Source organism: Benincasa hispida, chromosome 3, assembly GCF_009727055.1.
Source record: "Benincasa hispida cultivar B227 chromosome 3, ASM972705v1, whole genome shotgun sequence".
Taxonomy (NCBI): Eukaryota; Viridiplantae; Streptophyta; class Magnoliopsida; order Cucurbitales; family Cucurbitaceae; genus Benincasa; species Benincasa hispida.
This window is the reverse complement of record NC_052351.1, coordinates 35,295,717-35,318,418: the sequence shown is the minus strand read 5'-3', so window position 1 is coordinate 35,318,418 and position 22,702 is coordinate 35,295,717. Positions and strand designations below refer to the sequence as shown.

The 22,702-nt window shown below is 34.2% G+C and overlaps 2 protein-coding genes across 4 annotated transcripts; one reads left to right on the top strand and one right to left on the bottom strand.

Annotated features, from left to right (window-relative positions):
* The first annotated feature begins 9,526 nt into the window (after nt 1–9,526).
* LOC120072617 lies at nt 9,527–13,182 on the top strand. Of its 3 annotated transcripts, XM_039025021.1 has the most exons (9): nt 9,951–9,980; nt 10,077–10,161; nt 10,313–10,416; nt 10,894–10,935; nt 11,332–11,506; nt 11,947–11,999; nt 12,088–12,306; nt 12,461–12,507; nt 12,673–13,182. In XM_039025021.1, exons 3-9 carry the CDS (start codon nt 10,378–10,380, stop codon nt 12,725–12,727), a joined length of 630 nt encoding a protein of 209 aa, XP_038880949.1. In that variant the 5' UTR covers nt 9,951–9,980; nt 10,077–10,161; nt 10,313–10,377; the 3' UTR covers nt 12,728–13,182. The 3 variants fall into 3 exon arrangements, with proteins under 3 accessions (XP_038880948.1, XP_038880947.1, XP_038880949.1); XM_039025019.1 differs by lacking the exon at nt 10,313–10,416 and having other exon boundaries at nt 9,528–9,980; XM_039025020.1 differs by lacking the exons at nt 10,313–10,416; nt 10,894–10,935 and having other exon boundaries at nt 9,527–9,980.
* A 2,477-nt stretch (nt 13,183–15,659) lies between these two features.
* LOC120072958 lies at nt 15,660–18,798 on the bottom strand. The gene is made up of 3 exons (XM_039025500.1): nt 18,546–18,798; nt 18,239–18,444; nt 15,660–15,948 (listed from the first exon to the last, which is right to left on the bottom strand). Exons 1-3 carry the CDS (start codon nt 18,616–18,618, stop codon nt 15,922–15,924), a joined length of 306 nt encoding a protein of 101 aa, XP_038881428.1. The 5' UTR covers nt 18,619–18,798; the 3' UTR covers nt 15,660–15,921.
* Nucleotides 18,799–22,702: the final 3,904 nt, after the last annotated feature.

Below are 22,702 nucleotides of genomic sequence, written 5' to 3'. Positions count from 1 at the left end.
TACTGTGGTTAAATCTCAACGTCAACTTCTAGTCAAGAGAGAATCCTTTTGCTCAATCTCTGACTTTACCTACCTACATGCATGTGGCCATACTAAGTACCGTCATATCTTAGGTATTTCTGCTCGGATACCTTCTCTAAACTCGTCCTTTAATATCGAGCTGCTCGGATACCTTCTCAACTATCTTTTGGTATCGCGTTTCAAGTAGAACTAGTCATAAATGACTTTCTCTTTAAAGCATGTAAAACATAACGCATAGAAAACATGTCTTTAAAGATACTATCGCATGCTGGGTGTATTTAAACGCACATAAATAGTTTTTCAATAAACTTTCATACATGGCATGCATTTAAAACATAACTCATGGTTTGCTTGGAAATTACTTTGTAAAATTACCTGGCATGAGAATAATCTTTCTTTAAAATATGGTTTCTTTAGAACATTGTAAATATTTAATCAAATATTTTAGTAACTCACCTTGATCATTTAGGAACCTTTCTCTCTAGAAGTTCCTTGTTTACCTCGGGCTCCCTTTTGAACCCTAATATCCAGATTCAATTTAAAACTCAGATTATTCATAGTTCTATGCCTTATCTTGAGATACTTCCTTCTACAAACATGCTCTAAAATATCTCATAAAGCTTACCCTAAAATTTGAGCTAAAAAATTCTTGTGGTTTGGCCGGAATCACAAAATCTTTAAGACTGGCTCAAGCTTACTTGATAGCTAACCCTTCTGTCTTTTTCTCAGTTTTCAGCCCGATCCCTTAGAGCTTCTTCTCCGGCAGCCCTACCTTGAAAAATAGACTCACAGAGCTTTCAGGTGGCTTTGAAATCACTTTAAACGAATAAGTATGCTGAGAGAACTCCTTGTTCCAAATTGATGTTATTTCCAGACTTCATTGTCCAACTGCATCTCCTCTTGAAGCTTTATGACCGATGCATAGATTTTCTATCAACGCATAGTTTAATCAGCTTTCACACTCTTCTTAATGTCATTTGAATTATGATCTGAAGAGAAGTCCTTGGCCCTATTTATAGACGTCCAAAATCTCTCCAAGGCCGACACCTCCTACTTGGCCGCATGTCCAAGTATCTTGTCCCTACACTATCAACGCAACCTTCAAATCACTGCAATCTAAGGTGTCTTCCTCTTCCTTAGCCAACACAAAATGTTTAAATTTACATGTCTTCTTATGCGTCCACCTCATTTACTTAAGGCTTAATATTTCTTTCCAACAAGTCACATGTCCAGATGACGACTTTGAATGCGTCCATCCAACCTCATATGCATTCATCTAACCACACATGCACCCATCCAATTTCCGTAACATACCTATGTCCGGACACCACCAATTGGCGCATGCGCCCATTCAACTTACCTTGTGCATCTAATTGACGCAACTTGGTCACATATGCTAGATGCTTGCAACGCTCATCTTTGGCCGCATATCCTTCACTTTTGCATGACTTACCTTTGCCCTATGCGCTCAACTAGGATAATGACTAACACCCTTTCAACACATACTATTAGCCTTGTCCTCTGCGCCCACATGCCCTCGATGTCCAACACATAGCACATCACCAATACATAGTATTAGCCTTGTGTACTGCAAGCCTTAGCAATGCAATACGTTTCACCATGCGTCCATCATGGCTTGTCTCATCGCCGCATAGTTCATCGTCTAGTGCTGCTGCCGTATAGCACCATCGCATAGCACTGCTTCTTTTACTACCCGATCAACCAGCTCGCGCAACTCCAACGCCCAACGCCTATGTCCACGCAACTTGAGGCTGTCGCACGTGTTGCCAACCTCTCACGACATTGGTTGCCGCATGCGTTTCTCTTGGCCATACTTCGGCTTCCTTCAACGCCCAAATAACCTCTATATGAGCAAGGCCAACGCATAGAACAACACTTAGCCAATTTTCTAGCTTCCAACGCATGGGTTATACTTAGCCAATTCTCCAAGTTTTACCCAAGAGTCAAGCTTTCAAATTCACACTTTTTTTCTAATTTTTCACCCTTTTCTCTACAATTACACATTAGTTTTCACATCAATCTACTCATCATATTGGTCTCAGTAGGGAACATACTCAAGTAGAGAAATTAGGACTCAGGGTTCACAATTTAGTCCTTCCACTTTCAATAAATCTTAAACTTAATCGCTCAAAGTTAATTTTTACCTTTGTCAAATAATAAATAATAATTTTCATGCAACAAAATATAATATGTGAATATGCTTTTAAAATTTGTAGTAAAATTGTCAATAGATAACAATTTTTCTTTTTAAAAAATCAATAATAAACTAGCATTGAGAACTAAGTTTAAGATTTATTGAAAGTATGATGATTAAAATTAGATAATAAAAAGTATAGTGATTAGAGTTGAACAAATTTAAAGTTTAAGGACTAAAATGATATTTTAACGATATATTTTTTCCCAAAATAAAATACAATTATTTAGGTCGAAACCACGGTCCGGTTTGGTTTGTAGGTTTACTGGAACGGACCCAAATGGCGTTTGATTTTAGGGGTCTCACTCACACTGAGGCACCGTCATTTACATTTTACTGTCGTTGCTGACGTCTACTCGACCACTTGGTCGTCTAAGAACCAACTATTCATCGGTTCAACAACAAAGAATCAACCATCTTGTAGGTTTTGTTTGAGGTAATCTCACTTACAATGTAATAAGGATTTAAACTAATTTCTGACCCAAATATTGAATTTGTTTCTTACCAGGGAAGTTCATTTGGCTGGCTTTAAACTGGGTTTCTTTTTGCTGTTATTTGCTATTCCCTTCAAATTCTTAAAGCTATAGAATAGGAAATGTTGGGAACACATGCACCTAATTTGATTTAGTAGAGGAAGAAAGAAGGAAAAAGAAAAAAGAAAAGTTGGCTGGCTCAGCAATGGAGAAAGTTTTGTTGGGGTTTCTATTTCTATTTATTCAATTCGAGTTTCTCCCTAAGCCCTTGAATATTGATTCTGTTTTGACTGAGCATTTGAGTATTGAAGACTGAAGTTCAACTTTTGAAGGGCTCAAATTTAGCTTGAAATTAATAACAGAATAATTAAAAGAGAAGGTTTAAAGAATATGGTAAAAACCAAGTTTCATTATAATTTGAAAATTATGAGAATCTTCATCTTATGAAGAGAAGATTGGTATTTATGGATGAGGATCAATTCATTATGGCTCAAAGGATGCTCAAATGGGGAGCCTTGGGGGAAAAAAATAAACTGATTCAGTTTTGTGGTTTTAAAGTTATGAACTTTTAAGTTATATGTTCAATTGAATAGATTTTGAAAATCTACAAGTGCTTTCTATTAGAAACAATTCTGGAATTTTGTCATGTTACGGGTTGATTTATTACTAAATCTTTGAAATAAGCATCATAATAAAAAATTAGGACCATTAATTTATTTGGATTAGTAAAAACAAGTTATAAATGTTTTAAATGACTTATATTCTACGGGAAAAATGCCGGAAAAATTAATTGGGTTCTTAGATTTGAATATGGAAAATGTTTAGGAAAAAGAAACGCTTGATGTCAGCATTGTGAATAAGAAGTAATGGAATTTCTAAGTAAGCATGAGTTATGGCAAAATTTGATACAATGATTTACGGAGATCGATGATTGCATCTGAGGAGGAATTTCTTTTTTTTTTCCCTTTTTCTTTTTCCTGACGATCTGGTATGATAGTTTCGATTGCGTACTAATTTCAGCAAGTTTCAATCGACTCCTCTCCTTTTGTTGTTTTAATTATTGCTTAATGAGGAAATTAACCTGAAATGCTGAAATGAAACTTGAGCTTTTCAAATCTTCTCTCTCTAATCTCTACCGGATGATTAGGATGTCTGATTGTAGATTCATATATAGTAGCTTATCTTTGTGATGTTTTATCAGACACTTTGGTGATTTCATGTGTTTCTAGACATAAAAGAAATCGTTTCTATATTTGTTGCTATTGAAAATAAAGAGTAATAGAAGAATAAAAAACAAGATTTACGTGGAAATCCCTAGCACAGGGAGAAAAAAACCATGATAGAGGAGTTTTATTAATTTTGTCACACATATACAAAGCACCCCAACCAACCTCGGATATAAATAGAGTAAGGAGAAGCCCTAATTCAGTAGGCATAAAGTAAAAAGACAAAAATGCCCTTAGGGCTAAAACATCATATTTCAACTCCCCTCAAGTTGGGACATAGATATCAATAAGACCCAACTTGTTAACCTAAGTTTCAAAAGTCTGTCTTGGTAATCCTTTGGTGAGAACATCTGCAACCTGTTGGCCTGAAGGAACGTAGGGAATACAAATAATGTCGTGGTCGAACTTCTCCTTATAAAGTGCCTGTCAATCTCCACATATTTGGTTTTATCATGTTGCATAAGATTATTGACAATACTAATGGCAGCCTTAGCTTCATAGGTCCAGGACTGTCCTGGTGAAGATCAGACAAAACTTTTTGTAGCCATATTTCTTCGCACACTCCCAGACTTATAGCCCTATACTCTGCCTCAACACTACTCCTAGCAACCACACCCTGTTTCTTACTCCGCAAGGCAACCAAATTTCCCCATACAAAGGTACAATACCCTAAGGTCAAATTTCTATCTGTCATTGATCCTGCCCAATCTGAGTCAGTATAAGCCTCGATGCAGAATTTGTCATGTTTTTTGAACACTAAGCTCTTTCTTGGGGTAGACTTCAAATATCTCAGAATTCGAGTCACAACTCCCATATGTTCCTCGTACGGACTCTGCATGACTGACTCACCATACTCACAGCATATGATATATCTGGTCTGGTATGAGACAGGTAAATCAATTTTCCCACAAAACGTTGTTACCTCTCTTTATTTACAGGAACTCCCTCAGTAGTATTTCTCAGTTTACTATTGACTCAATAAGAGTGTCAATGAGCTTACATCCAGTCATCCCTGTTTCCTTCAACAAGTCCAGTGTATATTTCTATTGAGACATGGATATTCCTGCTTTCGACCTTGACACTTCCATCATAAGAAAATATCTTAAATTGGTAAGATCTTTAATCTTAAATTCATTTGCAATCATTTGATATAATTTTTATGATCTTTGTTGTATCGTCACCTGAAAAAATGATATCGTTGACATAAACTACCAGAACAACGATCTTCCTTGATGGCGACCTTTTGGTAAACAAGGTATGATCAGAATGCCCTTGAAAAAACTCTTGGGATTTAGCAAATTCGTGAATCTATCAAACCACACTCTTGGAGACTATTTAAAACCATATAAGAACTTTCTGAGTTTACAAACATGATTCCCAAACTTTGCTTCAAAACTCGGAGGAGGACTCATGTAGACCTCTTCTTCTAACTCACCATTCAGAAAGATATTTTTTACATTCAGTTGATGTAGAGGCTAGTCCTTATTCACGACAACTGATAGAAGAACTTGGATCGTGTTAAGCTTCACTACTAGAGAAAAATTTTCTAAATATTCAATCTCGTATGTTTGAATGAACCCTTTAGCTACTAACCTGGCCTTGTACCTCTCAAGCGTTCCGTCAAACTTATACTTCACTACGAACACCCATTTGCACTCAACTATTTTGTGACCTTCAGGGAGAACCACCAAATCCCAAGTTTTATTCGCTTTGAGGGCTCTCATTTCTTCCATAACCGCTGCTCTCCACTCGAGGATTTCCATGGTTGTGTGCACACTAACAAGTATTGCCATGACATTTAGTTTGGTAGTGAATTCCTTAAACACGAAAGACAAATTACTGTAGGATAGGAAACTATGTATAAGATACTTAGTATATGATCTGGTTCCTTTCCGTAGGGCAATTGGCATATCAAGAGTGGTATCATAGTTGCCAGACTTTTCTGGCCTCTTACCAATATCAGAACACCGACTATGCTCATTCTTTTAAGGCACGTTTTCACTCTTTTGAGTACCCCCTGCAACTCATTACCATCCGTAGTCTCAACCTTTTCTAAACTCGTCTCACCACCTTTAACACACTCATTTCCCTCTTTGAGAACATTATCCGAAACAGATAAATCTTGAGCTGGTGCTGGTGCTGGTTCTAATTCTTGGACCGTTTTCGATGGAATAGGGGGCGTTATTTCCTTTCTAAGATTTTTCCTATAGTACGTTATCCAGGGAACCTGTGTAGTAGGGAGGACAGGGACATTTGTATCTGGGATAGGTTCAGGAAGGAAATCAACAAGAATGGAGTATATGGAAGTGTTAGGCTCTTCACTAGAGGTCTCCCCCCTAAAGATGACTAACAGGAAAAAAAAGGTTTATCTTCAAGGAACGTAACATCCATAATGACAAAGTACTTCTGTGAGGATGGGTGAAAACACTTATAACCCCGTTGATGAAAAGGATACCTGACAAACACACACTATTGAGCATGTGGGGTAAACTTAGTTTGGTGAGGATTGTGAGTATGAACGAAGGCTGTACACCCGAACACTAGAAGAGGAATATCAAGAATAAGACGCGTGGATAAGCAGGTCTTTGAAACACTCAAGGGGTGTTTGGAATTTAAGAACATATGAGAGCATCCGATTAATGAGATGGGCGGCAATGAGAACATCTCCCCATAGATACGATGGAAGAGATGCAGGAATCATTGGAGATCGAGTAAATTCAATGAGATGGCGATTTTTGTTGTTTAGCCACCCCATTTTGTTGCGAAGTGTAAGCATAAGAATTTTGATGGACAATCCATTTTGAAGTCAAGAACTCCCGGAGGGTATGGTTGACAAACTCACGTCCATTGTCACTTCGAAGAATGGCAATCTTCACTCCGAAGAATGACAATCTTTATATCAAACCGTGTTACGACTGTGGTGTAAAATTGTTGGAAGACAGACGTGACCTCTGACTTATCAGTAAAGAGGTACACCCATGTAAGCCGGATATGATCATCGATAAACTTGACAAACCACCATTTACCAGATAAGGTAGAGATGTTAGAAGGACCCCAAACATCATTATGGATCAGATGGAAAGGCTGGTAGGTTTATAAGGCTGAGAAACGAAGGTAACACAAGGTTGTTTTACACGTATACAGACATCACAAGATAGAGAAGAAACATTCACATTATGGAATAAATGGGAAAACAAATACTTCATATATTGAAAGTTTGGATGTCCAAGGTGAAAATGCCATAACAAATAATTTTTTTCAGAAACAGTAAAAGATGATAAAAGACTAGTCCTAAACAAACTCCTAAAGGAGGCTTCATCAGAAAGGAAATAGAGGCCCCTGTTATACCGCACAGGTCCAATCGTCGTCCCCGAACTCAAGTCCTGAAACAAAGCGACATCTGTTGAGAAAACGACTCTACAATTTAAATCTTTTATTATTTCATTGATAGACAACAGATTGTAAGAAGTTTTCGGCACATGTAGCACATTCGATAAAACTAATCCCTGAAATGGAGAAAAACGACCTTTCCCTGCAACAGAAGCAAAGAACCCATCTGCAATCCGAATCCTCTCATTTTCAGCACTTGGACAATATGAGAGAAATCGATCAAATGAGCTAATCAAGTGATTGGTCGCTCATGAATCTAGAATCCACAATTCATTTCCTTCAATAAAAAAAATTAAAGGATTGAGGAGTACTTGACTGAACAACTGTTTCGATCCCTACAGTACCTGAGTCACCTAGGTTGGTCACCTGAGGTTGTGTAGTTACCTCAACAAATTCACTCACAAGAGCCCGACCAGATTTTGACTTGTCATTTGGAGGGCGACATTTGCCAATGGGAAACCGACCATGTAGTTTCCAGCACTGATCCTTCGTGTGCCATGACTTTTTGCAATGTTCACACATCGGAGGCATTTTTCCATTCTACTTGTTGCTGTTCGATCTAGAGGATTTCACCCCAAAAGCAGCATACTCCACAGTGGTAACTGCAGAACCTTTCATAGCACTTGACCTATCTTCCTTCAATCGGACCTTAGAACAGACCTCCATAAGTGACGGTATCGGCTTTTACCCTAGTATCCGACTCCAAACCGTGTCCAATTTTGAGTGTAATCCTGCAAGGAAGTCATAAACACGATCAACCTTCTCTATCCTTAAATACTGAATTCCGTCATGTGAGAAATTCCAAACAATTTCCCGACACAAATCTATCTCCTGCCATAATAAGGACATTTTGTTGAAGTATGAAGTCACATCCATGGTCCCTTGTTTATATTCATGGACCTGTTTGCACAAGGTATACAGTCGTGATGCGTTTTGTCTTTTAGAGTATAACCTTTAGACTGTATCCCAAATGTCCCATGTAGTAGCTGAGTAGAGTAAGGGTATTCCAATCTGAGGTTCTATACCATTCTAACAGATTGGGACTAGAAGAAATAATTCTGGCCATTTGGTTTTTCCTCTGTTATCATTCCTGCAGGACTTCCCATAGTTCCAGATAAAATATTTGCAGTAGGTAAACTAGGAAACACAGTTTCCAGATATTCCACATATATTAGTAGATTAGAAGATTCCTGGCCATTCAATTTTGCTCCAAAAGCTGCCATCTGTTGCTGGAGACTTGCCAATTCCTGTTGGAGTTCCCTATAGGGTGTGGAAACCGGATGTTTCTGCCCATATAAGACTGAAGAAAAATTCTCCCCCATTGGGTCACCTACCCGAATTTGAGGTTGGATCGGACACCCATGATGAGACTGTGGGTGTTGAAGGTGGATCAGATACCCATAAGGTTGGACCGGATACCCACTCGACTACATCACGCCATTGAAGGGAATTGCCATGGCTGACGCTGCGACTAGAGGTGTGCTGGATGGAGGTGCGATCGACGCTGGGTATGGCACGAGTCACTTGCCGCTACTGGCAGATTAAGCCGCTGGGTTCTGCCCAAATCGATCACTGTTGATACCGGAGGAGGACGTAAACGGAGTGGTTGGATTTTGTTCAAAACGACCACAATTGGTGCTGGAGGAGGACACAATTGGATGTCATCCGAACTGATTACCACGGGTGTCAACCGACTGCCCTTCACCTTCCTTCGATTGATCAGCACTGTCTGGGCAAAAAACCATTGACGGCAGGTCCTAAGCTCCTCTTATCTACTCGGTTGGATTGGTCCTCACCAACTGTCTGTGTTGCTCGAGATTTAGAACCGATCGAAGATATCGATCAACAACTGCTTGGATAGCCACTAGGTTGGTTCTTCTGTCACGGTCCCATCACCTACCAAGGTTGATGACTGAATTTCTTCTATCAGGGCTAGGGTTTCATCATGCTCTGATACCATATTGAAAATAAAGAGTAGGAGAAGAATAGAAAACAAGATTTATGTGGAAAATCCTAACACAGGGAGAAAAAACACAATAGAGGAGTTTTATTAATTTTATCACACATATACCTCCGATATAAATAGAGTGAGGAGAAACCCTAATTCAATAGGCATAAAGTAAAAAGACAAGAATGCCCATGGGGCTAAAACATCATATTTCAACCGTTGCTTATTCCGGTCAATTTTTTTTCTTTTTAGTTAGGGTTCTTTATCTTCTATGTTTATGTTAACAATCACTGTTCATTATCTTCTATGTATATGTCGACAATCACTGTTTGTACTTTGTAGGTATTTCTTGGAATTGTGGCTCCTTTTGTTGCTTCGACACTGCACCTACAAGATCTGCCCATCCACTATTCCAGTTTCATTGCCATAGTTTTTGGCGTCACGGGTATATAAACCCTTAATGCCATGGACACTCAATATTTCTCTACACCTCCTTCTAAAGGAACTACTTTGAAATCTGGAAGCATTACGACCCCAGGCTCATCGCCTCTACTTCCGTCGATAACAAGGCTATGGAGGCCATCAGCACAAAGGAACATTAGGAATCAATGGTCGAAGTTGTCGTCACTCAAACAACAATGGGCTTCTTCTTCTTCAAGCGGGCGATCTCATGCTACCTCCATTGTCAATGCTTATTTGTCTGAAAAGTACTTCCATAAACTCCTCCATATGCTCCAGCTTTATAGGATTGGTAGATCTTTCTTTTGTGGGATTTTTATTGTTGGTTCTATGGTTTAACTCAGGTACATGCCTTCTATGGAGCTGGGTTCTCTCAACGACATGATTGATATACGAAACAAAGCTTGTTTGAAATTGTCTAAGCAGCAGGTAGTTTTTATCTTAGCTGATAGTCTTGCTGTATGTCATAACCTTTGGTACAACTTTGAATTCTTGGTATAAAGTTTAGAAAGTTTAGAAATTCAACTTCTCATTGTGATTGCCCTATCAACTTAATTTTTTTGGCCTGCTGGTAATTTAGTATGCTACAAGACCAAAGACCTTTCTGTTCTAACTTCGCTCTAAATGATTGCTTATTCATGAGTCATGACTTTTGGGCATGGGGAGATGAATACACTTTTTCAGGTTAGCATCATCTTTTTTTATTACTAGTAGTTAACTTGGGATTTACAAGCTAATTTTCTCCCCACCATATTGTATCCTGAGAGTTTTGTGCTGAATACTTGTTCATTAGTCATTTAACCTCATTTTCAAATTAGGATCACCATTTTATCTCAATAACTGGTTTCCTATGCATGCCTATCTATCCGTGTGTGTGTGTTTGTTTATTTTATTTTACGTTTAAGTAATAGATGGGATTTCCATAGGCCATATTGGGTAAATTCATATTAGTCTTGTTTAAATCCTTGATTGATCCTTTCTAATTTCCTATTTGGATTTTAGTTCTCCTTTTTAGTTTCTTTTAGGATTTTATTTTGCTTTCGATTCTCATATAAATAGAGATCTCCTCTCATGTATTCTCTGTGAGAATTCTCTCCTTTAATCCCTTCGGCTACATCAGATTCTTACTCTCTCTCTATGTTCTATTCAATCTTGTTTCAGGAACTTTATCGAAGTAAACTCTTATCTTCTTACAAGGAAATGGTATGGGTTTTCTTCTTCCTGTCAATCCATTATAAACTAGGTCAAAATCATTATGTAATCAATTGTCTTAGTTTGAAAACTCTGCATAAAGTTGTTTTCTAGGCCTTCAGAGTTCAGCTATGATTGTTATCTAATCTGAGGAAGTTGTATGGCATAAGCCAAATCTGTTCTCTGTCTCCAGAAATGACTAACTCATGGAAAAACTTGAAGCTTCTATTTAGCCAAAAAATTATGCCGTGTGGATTAGCCACAGAATTAATTTTACCTTATTTTATGAATGTCAACTATAACTTCAGGAAGCAAATCCAGAAGTTTCTTTCTCTCTTCACATAATTCTACCAGTTCCTTATTCAACTGATGTTCTGTAACATATGTGATTTCAAAAGCTTTTTGCAGGTTGATGTTGTAGTTCAGATGGTAAATGCAAGCAGACTAATGAAGTGTTATTTCAAGAGATCAAGTAGTAGTTCACTCATACAATTTTCAACTAGCTCTGAGGACAATCACAATGAAGATGCCGGAGATGGTGGTGGCGTCTCAGTATTTACATTATTGACAATCCCTTGCTTTGGTGCGTATGAAGTTTTTAAGATCTCCCTAATCACGGCTTACATTTTTGAGTTCATAATGAATAAAATTTACCTTTTAATGATTGATCTTAGATAATTCCAATCTTATTTGCAACATCTAAAGAAATATGCAGACACCTGAAAACATGCTTTCTTAGTCCTATTAGGTCTCCATTTTTTCCCTCTTTGTTGTAGAAGATGAGGCTTTTACTTCTTTTTTTGAAATAGAAACTTGATCTCTTGAAATAGAAGATGATGCTTTTACTTCAAGAGTAAATGAATGTGCTCCATTAGACAACGATTGAGATTATGTTGCTTGCCAATGTGCTTTTTGTTATTGTGTATACTGCGTATAGATCACAGTAGAAAAGAATGAACATGACGGAATTAGGGTCAACACAAACTTACTATGACCTTTTTTTCCTCCTGAAAACAATCTCAGAGAAATTGGCAGAGGAGCTTGTTCATATGTTTGGGTTGGAGCTGAATCTGAAGGTAACTGAAGACAAGTTGCTTTGAGACTTCGTTCTGTACGAAAACCTTTTGTGTAATATATTTGTTTATTTTTACTTCGTTGATGCAGCGTCTGCTTTTGATGGAACTACTTTCTCTTAGTTCTGAATCCTCAACCAAAAGCTTGGTCTGGTCGGAAGAGCTTTACTCGGGGGAATTCAACAACTTGCGTTTGTGCAACTTGTGGTCCAAGGAAACCAGCGAGCTGCTCCATCCAACCTTGAAGGGTCATGAATGCAGTACACCTATTGTCAGTCGTACCCAACACCCAAATGCAGAAGTTTTGCAGGTTTTGAACTCTTTGCTATCCATCATCAGTGCTTTAATAGTTAATATTCATAAGACATGCATAAACTCACTTGTCCAATATCACTTTACTCGGATCATTTTCTTTTCTCCTTCGACGTGTTCCATGACAACACTAACAAGACTACTTGAAACAGGTTTATCTTGTCACATGGCTTGCAGATGTGAACATACACACAAAAAGGTAAGAACAAGAGTTCTTTTTAAGTTATTTTTATAGTCGAGAGTGAAACATAGAGATAGGCAGGTAAAGCTTTAAGCAATTGGGTTAATATATGTTTGAAGAGTTCAAATCAGGCATGTTGTGGCATGAATAGAAGTTTGTTAATTAGAGGTTCTCACATTGCAGAGTAGATGAAATATTTGAATTGGTTAGTGAGGAGATTCATGTCAGCCTATCCTAGGAGGATAGATAGGAATGCTTAATTTCCTCGTGATATTGAAGCTATGAAGGAGCTGTGATTCTTCGTCGTGTATCGACCAGCATTGGGGCGTGCCCCTAAAGAAAGAGGAGATGGTTTGTGAGAGTTCTAAATCGAACTCTCATAAAGGTTTTGGGAGGATTGTTGTTTATGGCAGGAATAAACAACCATTTATGCTTAAAGGGTTTGTGCAGTTCGTTTTCCTATCAATAGGGCTAAGTCCACCCATGCTTGTTATTCAGGTCTGTTTGAAATGATTTTTTAAGTGTGTAAAAATACTTTTTTCACTTAAAAAATACTTGTTCAAGCACTTAAAAAGTCATTTCAAACAGGTTCTTATTTAGTGATAGTATAGCTTAAATCCTTATTTGATTAGGCAAGACTAAAAATGGCTAAAGAAAATCTTTATTATCTAAATTTGCAGTGTTGGGTGTATATATATATGATTTATTTACCATATATTGTATTTGTCTATTATAGGCACAACTAAATTGAAAAAGTTGTCAGTGAGGAAGTTAACATGACCTTCTTTTGATCATCCATCATCCCTGCAGTTATTCAAAGAAACTAAATCGAAAAAGTTTGAAAACACTTAAAAGGAGGTGTTCGATTTATCAACCTGAGTTGAGTTCAGTTGGTATATTACACTAACTCAATATTTGGTCAATCAACTTTGAATGTTGAAGGAGTTGAGTTGGTATATTTTATCAATTCACCCTAATTCATCTCAACTCTTCCTTTTTCTAATATTTTCAATGGCTCCACCGATCGGTCACTGTCGGCGACTATCACTGCTACACTTCGGGAACCAACTCCCGGCTTCGACAACCACCTTCAATGACAATTCTGACGACCAATTTTAGGTTTTAGCAATCACCTTCAATGACAACTTTGGTGACCCAACTTTGATGACACCTTCACACATACCAACTTAGATGGTCAATTTTGGGCTCAAACAATCACCTTCAACAACAAACTTCAATGACCAACTCCGACAACCACTTCTGACTACAAACTCTGACGAAAATCATCTTCGATAATCAAATTTGATGACCACCTTTGAGCAAGCAACTTCGACGATAACTCTGGGATTCAATAACCACTTCTGATGACAAACTCCGACAATCAACTCTAATACCACTTTCATGTGACCAACTTCAAGCTTCTACTACAAACTCCGACGAAAATCATCTTTGATAATCAACTTCTACGACTACCTTTGTGTGACTAATTTCGGCCTTCGGAAACCACCTATGACGAAAAACTCTGGCGACCAACTCCAATTCTACCTTCATGTGACCAACTTCAAGCTCTGACAATCACCTCCAACTATAAACTCCCGTGAAAATCATCTTCAATAATCTAACTTCGACAACCACTTTCGACTATTATAAGACCAATGAATATTAAAGTATGTTGTAGGGTTGATTATATAAATAATGATATTTTGTCTGCATTAAGTGTAATATTTATACGTAAAATTTGTAAAATATATTTTTATTTAATTGAATACACATATCAAATGAATGTTAATGATATTTTAAAAAGTATGTAAGTAGTTGCAAGTTTGTAACACAACAAAAAAAACTATAAAATAGAGATGTGTTTCTTGAAACATTTGATGGTAAGAATTAGTGAAAAATTAAGATTTGTTTCCTGATGATTCTTCAAATTTGGAAGAATTGAAAATGAAATTGTCGAAGAAATGTGGTGATATTCCATTGGCTACTAAGATGACGAGGAGATTCAACTAAAAAAAATCATGACTCTAAAAATAGAGAGCAACAATAGAAAGAAGAAGAAAAAGATGATGAAATTTATTGAGAAAAATTAGCAATCAAAAGTTTTGATTTCTCTTTGGTTTTCCATTTTATTTAACTATATTTCTGCAAGAAATACAGTGAGTTAATTGTTGTTCATTACTTTGAAAAAAAAAAGAAAGAAAAAAAATTCCAATCAATTTTTTATTCAACACAAATATGGATAGAATTATTGAATAAAAATTTCAAAACAAAAGTAATCATTATAAAAACAGATTATTTAGAGTTTAAAAAATTACATAAGATACCTCATACATATGAACTCAACGTTGTACCTTAAATACTGACGTATAAACTCAAACCAAATAATTTTGCACCCTAAACACAGACTTATAAATACCATAGATATATGAACTCTATAGACATATAAACTTCAGATACCATATCTTAATTCAACGCCCCTAACAATCCTGAAAGCTTTATATATATTGTTCCAATGGAGCCCAATGGACAATTTTTTTGATACTATATTTAATCTTTTTTTTTTTTTTTAAAATTTTTTTTTTAAATAATATGGGACATGAGAGAATTGAACTTTTGACTTTGAGGTAAGTAATACAAATACTATGCTAGTTGAACTATGTTTATTTAGGCTAAATTTTGTTCGTTTTCATATAAGAGGCATTTAAAAAATTGTGGGACTCATAAATTAAAAAAATATATCACATGTCAAAATTTGAGAAGAAATTACGATAATACAATAAGTTCTTTTTAATATTCTTTGAGATTGAAGTTAATAGGAGATTGTTCACCTTGTAAAGTGGATGTAGATCTCGGTGGTCCAACCACTATAAATATTTGTGTTCTTTTTTCTACTACTCTCACTTTGATTTAGATTATGGAATAATGTTGTTTAGTGTTAACTAATTTGATTTTTTGTTTTTATTAATAAGCGTGGTGGATTATGTGATTTTTCACAATTGAGAGTGTAATAGTCTATTCAAGATATAAGAACCACTTTTTTTTCAAGATGAAAGTATTAGTCTTTTTTTAAGAATAATTGTAGCTCGTGTATAAGCCATCACCTTGATAATTTTACATCAGCCATCTCAAACAAAGATCTTCATCCCATTAAATACAAAATTGAAAGTTCAGAAATTTAATTGACATTTTAAAAGTTAAAAGATTTAAAAAATATACACATAATAGATGAAGTTTATTGTAAGATATTTGTTGATTCTTACTCAATTACTAACGTACAACCGTTCAAACTTCAGATGCACACACAAAAGATTAATGCAACCACAATCTGTACAAAATTATACTTTAAAAAAGGATGAAATTTATATCTCAAGTTTACCAAATTTGGTTTAATTTTTTAAATATTGAAACAATACTTTTAATTCCAAAACTTCTTCAATCATGCACACCCGCTTTGCTTCCCTGCACAAGTGAACAGAATAATTGGAAACTTGACATTAAAGCTCATTTTAAACTATCTCTAAATTTAATAATTAAGATCTTATTTGATATTTTTTTTTAAAAAAAAATTAAGCATATTTTTTTATTCATTTCTTATAATGATTTGGATCTTTTTTTAATACAACAATTAAATTCTTAACCAAAATTAAAAAACAAAATAAATTTTTTAAGCTTTTTTTTTTTTAGTTTTCAAAATTTAGGTTGATTTTTTAAACCATTGATAAAATGTAGACAATAAAAAAGAAAATTTAGAGATGAAAGTAGTGTCTATAGGTTTAACTTTCAAAAATAAAAAACCAAAAATCAAGACCTCATTTGGTAACCATTTGGTTTTTGGTTTTTGTTTTTGAAAATTAAGCTTATAGACACTACTTCCACATCCAAATTTCTTCATTTGTTATCTACTTTTTGAGTTTAAAAAACCAAGCTAAATCTTGAGAACTAAAAAAAAAAAAAAGTAACTTTTAAAAGTTTGTTTTTGTTTTTAGAATTTGACTAAGAATTCCAACAATTGTACTCAAGAAAGATGCAAATCATTGTAAGAAGTTAGACTTAAATTATAAAAATAAAAAATAAAAAATAAAATGATTACGAAACGATGCCCAAATGATTATCGAACAGAGCTTAAGATATATATATATATATATTGTAATCATTTGATTTTTTTCGATATTTTTAAAATTAAGTTTATAAATATTTTCACCTAAAGTTTTCTTGTTTCATTTTATCTTCTTATTACAAATTTTTGTTGATGGACTAAGTCACATGTTAGTGTCTAAATATGCTATAAAATAATCATTTAATGATATATAAACCTTTGATTTCTCCCTTAGCACAATTGTTATACAAAAAAGGGAAAATATTTAAAAATTTTGGAACCATCCATAATATGTTCAGTCCATTTAATTGATAGATATCTCTAGTATTTTGGATTGTTTTTTTCTTTCCAAATTTGGAATTTGATTATAAAAATTCAAAAGCCTTTTAGTTTTGAAAAATTAAGAATAAGAGAAAACAAACAACAAAATAAGTTGTAATGTTAAATGAAGTCACAAAACTAATAAAATTATTACCTAACACATTTGGAAAGAAACAAATTCTTTACGTACTTACTTATCTAATGAATAGACAACATAAAAGAAATCTCAATTTATAATTTTGTACATACTTTTCATCGACACCAAGCGTTATAATTACTAATTAATAGCTTCGTCATTTAATTATTAACATGATATATTTTACCAATCATTTTCATTAATAGGATTATTGGCTATCTTAGATCCCGTAACTATTTTTTTTTATTTTTAATTTTTGAAAATTACCTACCAATATTCTTACCACCTCTAAATTTCTTGTTTTGTTTTTACTTTTTACCTATATTTTCAAAAATCAAGTCAAATTTTGAAAATTAAAAAAGTAATTTTTACTTTTAGAATTTAACTAAGAATTCAACTCAATTTAAGAAAAGATGCAAACAAAGAAATAGAATTAATTTTTTTTTTTAAAAAAACAAAAATCGAAAGGAATACTAAAGGAGGATGTTTAAATTGACATTTGAAGATTCATGTGATAGCATTTACATTTTTTTTTATAATAAAGAAAAATAATAATGTGTTCACTAACTATTTTTTCTATTAAGAAAATAATAAACATGTTTTTTTTCCCTTTTTTTCCCTTTCTTTTTTCTGGTTCTCTAAAATAAAACTTTTGCTTGAAACCGTGTTTTTTAATTTAAATATCGAAAGCTTTAATGTCATAAATTTTGTATGATGTTTATTATGCATTTTAGAAGAAGAAGAAAAAAAAAAAAACAAATAATACTTGTATTTTTATGTTTTTGAAAGGGGAAAAAAACTTAAAACAAAAGGGGAAAAAAAGCTTGATTTTATCATTGCATGCTTCCAAAATTTTACACAATTTTAATTAAATTTTTTTAATAACCAAATACAAGGAGCAGGAACAATTTACCAAACTTATACTTTTTCAAAAACTTAAAATAAAAAAAAAAAAATTATGAAACAACCTCTATAACTCTTAACTTTTATTTACTATATAACCTAGATTAAATTAAACAAACTCATACTTACATCAAGCTATCTTTTCCCACAAAAAGCTATGATATTATTTAATAATCTCCCTCATGACACAAAATGACAAACAAGGAAAACAAATTACCTAAAAGAAAAAGTTGATTTTAAAAGAAAAAAATTGAGCTAATAAATGAAAAAAAAAAAAAAAATCAATGTTTAACCTTGAGTGGGTATGGATCAGGCTTGAAAGGAGGTTGTTTGGGTTGAAGTTGATGTTGATCATGATGATTAATCCAAGGCCTTCCATGGGAATGATCAGGTGGAGAAATATGAGATGAGTGAGTTTCTGGTCCTCTATAATCTATTTCATAAACCTCTGATGAAGAAGAAGAAGAAGAAAAATCCATTTCACCATTTTCAGATCCACCTACAAAAATTTAAATTAACATTTTTTTAAAAAGATAATAATAACACATCATTATATAATTAATAATTCAAACTATAATTAAAAGAGATAATATAATAGACCTTTAGGAGAAGAAAGTGAAGGGGTAGCAAGGAGGAAGAGGAAGAACATGGTCATAAAGCTTATCATCTCCATTTGGGAAGGAAAATTAGAAGCTTCCTAGTTTCTAAAGAAGAAGAATATTTAAAGAAATCAAAAAATATATAAAGCCCTAATTATTGTTTTTTTTTGGGGTGGGGTGGGTCAGAAAATTAAGAGAGGAAGAAAGAAGATAGAGTAGGAAAAAAAAATCCAAATTCTTGAGAAGAAGAAGGAATGATGAAAATAGGGGAAATGGGAAAAAAAAAAAACTTGTGTACTTTGTGTAAAGATATATCTAAATTTTCAAATTAAAAATACCTTTAAACTTTTAAAAATATTAAAAAAATATCCTTATCATTATTTAGGATGGAAAACGTTAATGCAAAAATATCCTTACACTTAAAAATAAAATTTAAGAGTATTTTAAAAGTTTAAGGGTATTTTTAATTTAAAGTACTAATGGTTTCTATCCAAAACAAATATTAAGGATATTTTTCTTTTCAACTTTTATTTGGACACAAAATATAATATAGGAACATTTTATATAATTTATTATTATTTTATTTATTGCATGTATTTTTTTTCCAGCTTTTGGCAAATGAAACCGTCACCATCCTTACAGCAATAAGTTGCGAGGTAACTGATGTAGATGTGTTGGGTTGGAACATTTATTTCCCTTATAAATAACCTCATATACATATTATATATATAAATATATTTCAATTATGATTGGATTATTTTATTTTATTTTAACAATAATACGGAGATTTGAACTTCGGACTTCTAGAAACGAGATACTTGTCAATTACTTTTGAGTTATATACTCATTTTAGCAAAGAATAAATTTTGAAAGTTGAAAAAAAAACTTATTTTGTTTTTGACATTTAGCAAAAAGATTCAAATGTTTATTAAAAAAAAAAAATGAAAATCATGAATAAAAAAATGGTGAGAAAACAACCTCAATTTTCAAAAACTAAAACCAAAACCTAAATACTTACTAAACAAGACTTTAATGATTGTGTTTTATTGTTTTGATCACATTCACGCTTAGTACTTCTCTATTTCATTAAAAACAGTACACACTTAATATTTACCAGTTGGGAGTTTACAAAATTTAAATGTGAAAATAATCTCCTTTTTTTCAAATTCGAAGTAGATAGTTTGTAGTCAACATGAACATAACTCAATCGGTATATTGAAAGTGTCTAACCTGAGGTCTGAGGTTCAATCTCTCATCCCATATATTATCTAAAAAAAAAAAAAAAAAAAAAAATTAAAACATTTAATCTCATGTCAAAGGTATATGGTTATACTAGTTGAAGTTTAATTCGACTGACTCTAGAAATATAACTTTTAGAAGATAGCTTTGATGTCTGGTCATTTATCATTAATGACGGTCAATGATGAATTTAACTTTTAGAAGATAGCTTTGTTTAATAATTAATAATTAGGACACATACAATCAACTTACTGAACCACCAAAATTTACATAGTTCAAACCCAAATATTATTTAGAAAAAACTTAATTCCTATCAAAACCTATCCTTGGTCAGATAGGTGGAGCAAGTTATGCAATTAGCTAATCCAAGTAGATTAGAATTATATATGAAGTTGAAAGTAAAAAAAAATTCTCTAGAGGAGTGTCATTGTATGGTGGGAAAAAATAGTTCTAAAAACAAACAAATAAAATAAAAATATATCAACTAGTTCTTGGTTCATAATCTTTACTTATACTGTTAAGATTGAGTTTAAGAGGCCTAAATTTGATACTAACTGAAAAAATGTCATAAAAACTTAATTTTGGTGTATTTTTTTTACCAATTCATCTTGTAGGTTTTTATTTCATAAACTAAAATGGTATATGGAGTTAAAAAAATCTAAGTATATAATAATGTAAGATGTGTGAAATTAGGAAACCTATATAATTTAAGATATAGTTGAATTAATGTATCAAATGTAAGATCAATTTCTTTGTCACAAAATTTGAACAACTTAAAATAACAAGTGTGAGGAGCATGATAAGTTAAACCTTGGGCAGTCAAGTTACATGGACGGATTTTGCGTATCAACATTCTGCTGTATAATTAGAAGACCATCCTCCATAAGGAGATTCCGCTATTCCCGCTGATTTCCTTTGTCTTTGATTTTTTTTTTTTGTACGTTTATTTGTACTAAGAAAATAGTGAGTATGAGGCAAGTGCATGTGTGCATATAAATTGTAATGTCCTACCATTAAGGTTCTCTGGCTAGATATATTATAGCATTATACTTCATTTCCACCTACCTTTCTTTTTATTCCATTGCTTTTTTGTCTTCAAACTCCAAAGAAAATCAACCTCAACTTTCATATTTCAAAGCCTTTATTACTCTAAAAGATAGAATTTTTTTTTGTTTTCCCTTTCAATCCTATGCCTTGCCTATCCAACAAGCCACTCAAATAATTAAGACTCGGAAATTTTGACTTCAGAATCACTTAGAAAAAAAAGGATATTTTGGAAATTTCCATACACACGGCACGGGTTATTATAGTTGAGTTACAACAATATGTATTTGAGGTGTAAATTATTTTAGTTTAAGAAGAAAATAGTAAACATTATAGTCCCCTAAAAAACAAAGATGAAATAGGATGTAATTGGTCAAACTTGAAATTAATTAAAATAAATAAAATATTATATCCATTATTAATAATATTTAACTATATATAATGATTCAAAATGGAGGCTAATTCAATCATTTCTCTTAATTGCCAATTTGATTATAAGCTCAATGAATGAAAATATATATTTTCGATTAAGAGGTTCTAGATGTTGTCGAACTATATGAAATAATCACCATCCCACCTCAATTTGCCTCTAATTTTTTTTTATCTTCTCATTATCAATGTGGAAAATGATATTTGACTGAATAATATCTTGTATATAACGTGAGTTTGCTTAACCCAATTATAACCTAAATACATAAACAACGTGAGTTTGTAAGCAGATAAACTGAAATAACTAGAGGATAGAAATTGAAGAAGCAATTCTAAATCAAAATACGGTAGATCTGGGCGGGAGGCAGAAACCCATGGAACATAGAGAACTTCTAGGCTAGAAACAGGGGTTAGAATCAGAGACCTAGGTAGGCTTGTCAGAAGCAAAGCATAAGTGGGTTTGGGTTTTGTTTTGCGGCAGATCTGGTCAAGCACCAAATTGGTGGGGGGGGGGGATGGGGAGAGCGTCGGATTGAGTTCTTCATAGTGGGGATCATCGAGTGAGTTTTGTTTTGGACCGGATCATTGAGTTCTTCATAGTGGCAGATTTGGGCGAGTGGAGCGAATTAGAGATGGATTAGTGGGATTGGCCGTGGACGGAGGCAGAGATCGAACAACAAGACGACGACTAAATAATAGGGGCTATATCTTGTATATAACTTTCTCTGAAGTGGGCGAACACTCGGCCCAGCGGGCGAACATGGCGGGCTCCGGCTCCGCGCACCTGCTGACACCCTGTCTCTTATACACATCTAGATGTGTATAAGAGACAGGGTCCGGTCGCCCTACGCGACTGGCGCGGCCGAAAGGCGAAACTCTCGTCGTAGTTTGGCGACCTAAGGGGCGGACACCTTTTTTTGTTATCTAAAGGCGAAGACTCTGAAGTGGGCGAACACTCGGCCCAGCGGGCGAACATGGCGGGCTCCGGCTCCGCGCACCTGCTGACACCTTTCGAAGCACTTTCGAGTGTGCGCTTTAGTTTTCGAATGTGTCGTTCAGCCTCACGAGTCTACAAGCCTTTCTCATTCCAGTGCTCGCCTTTTAGTAGGGGCCTTTAGTCTTTTGATTAGAGTAGGGGTCCCGAGAGAGCGGAGCGTGCCGCCCGGCCATAGTCGCGAGTCTGTTTATAGTCGCGACTGTTGTCATAGTTAACAAGGTTGAAACTTCCAGGAAAGGCCAAGGTAGAGATCGAACAACAAGACGACGACTAAATAATAGGGGCTATATCTTGTATATAACTTGAGATTTACATAGGAAATTTACAAAAAGGACGATAACCTAATTATAGTCCGATAATCCAGTTATAGCCTAAATACATAAATTGAGGCCTAAAATATCTCAACAATCGTGATCATTTACTTATGATTTTTTAATTTTTTGTGAAAT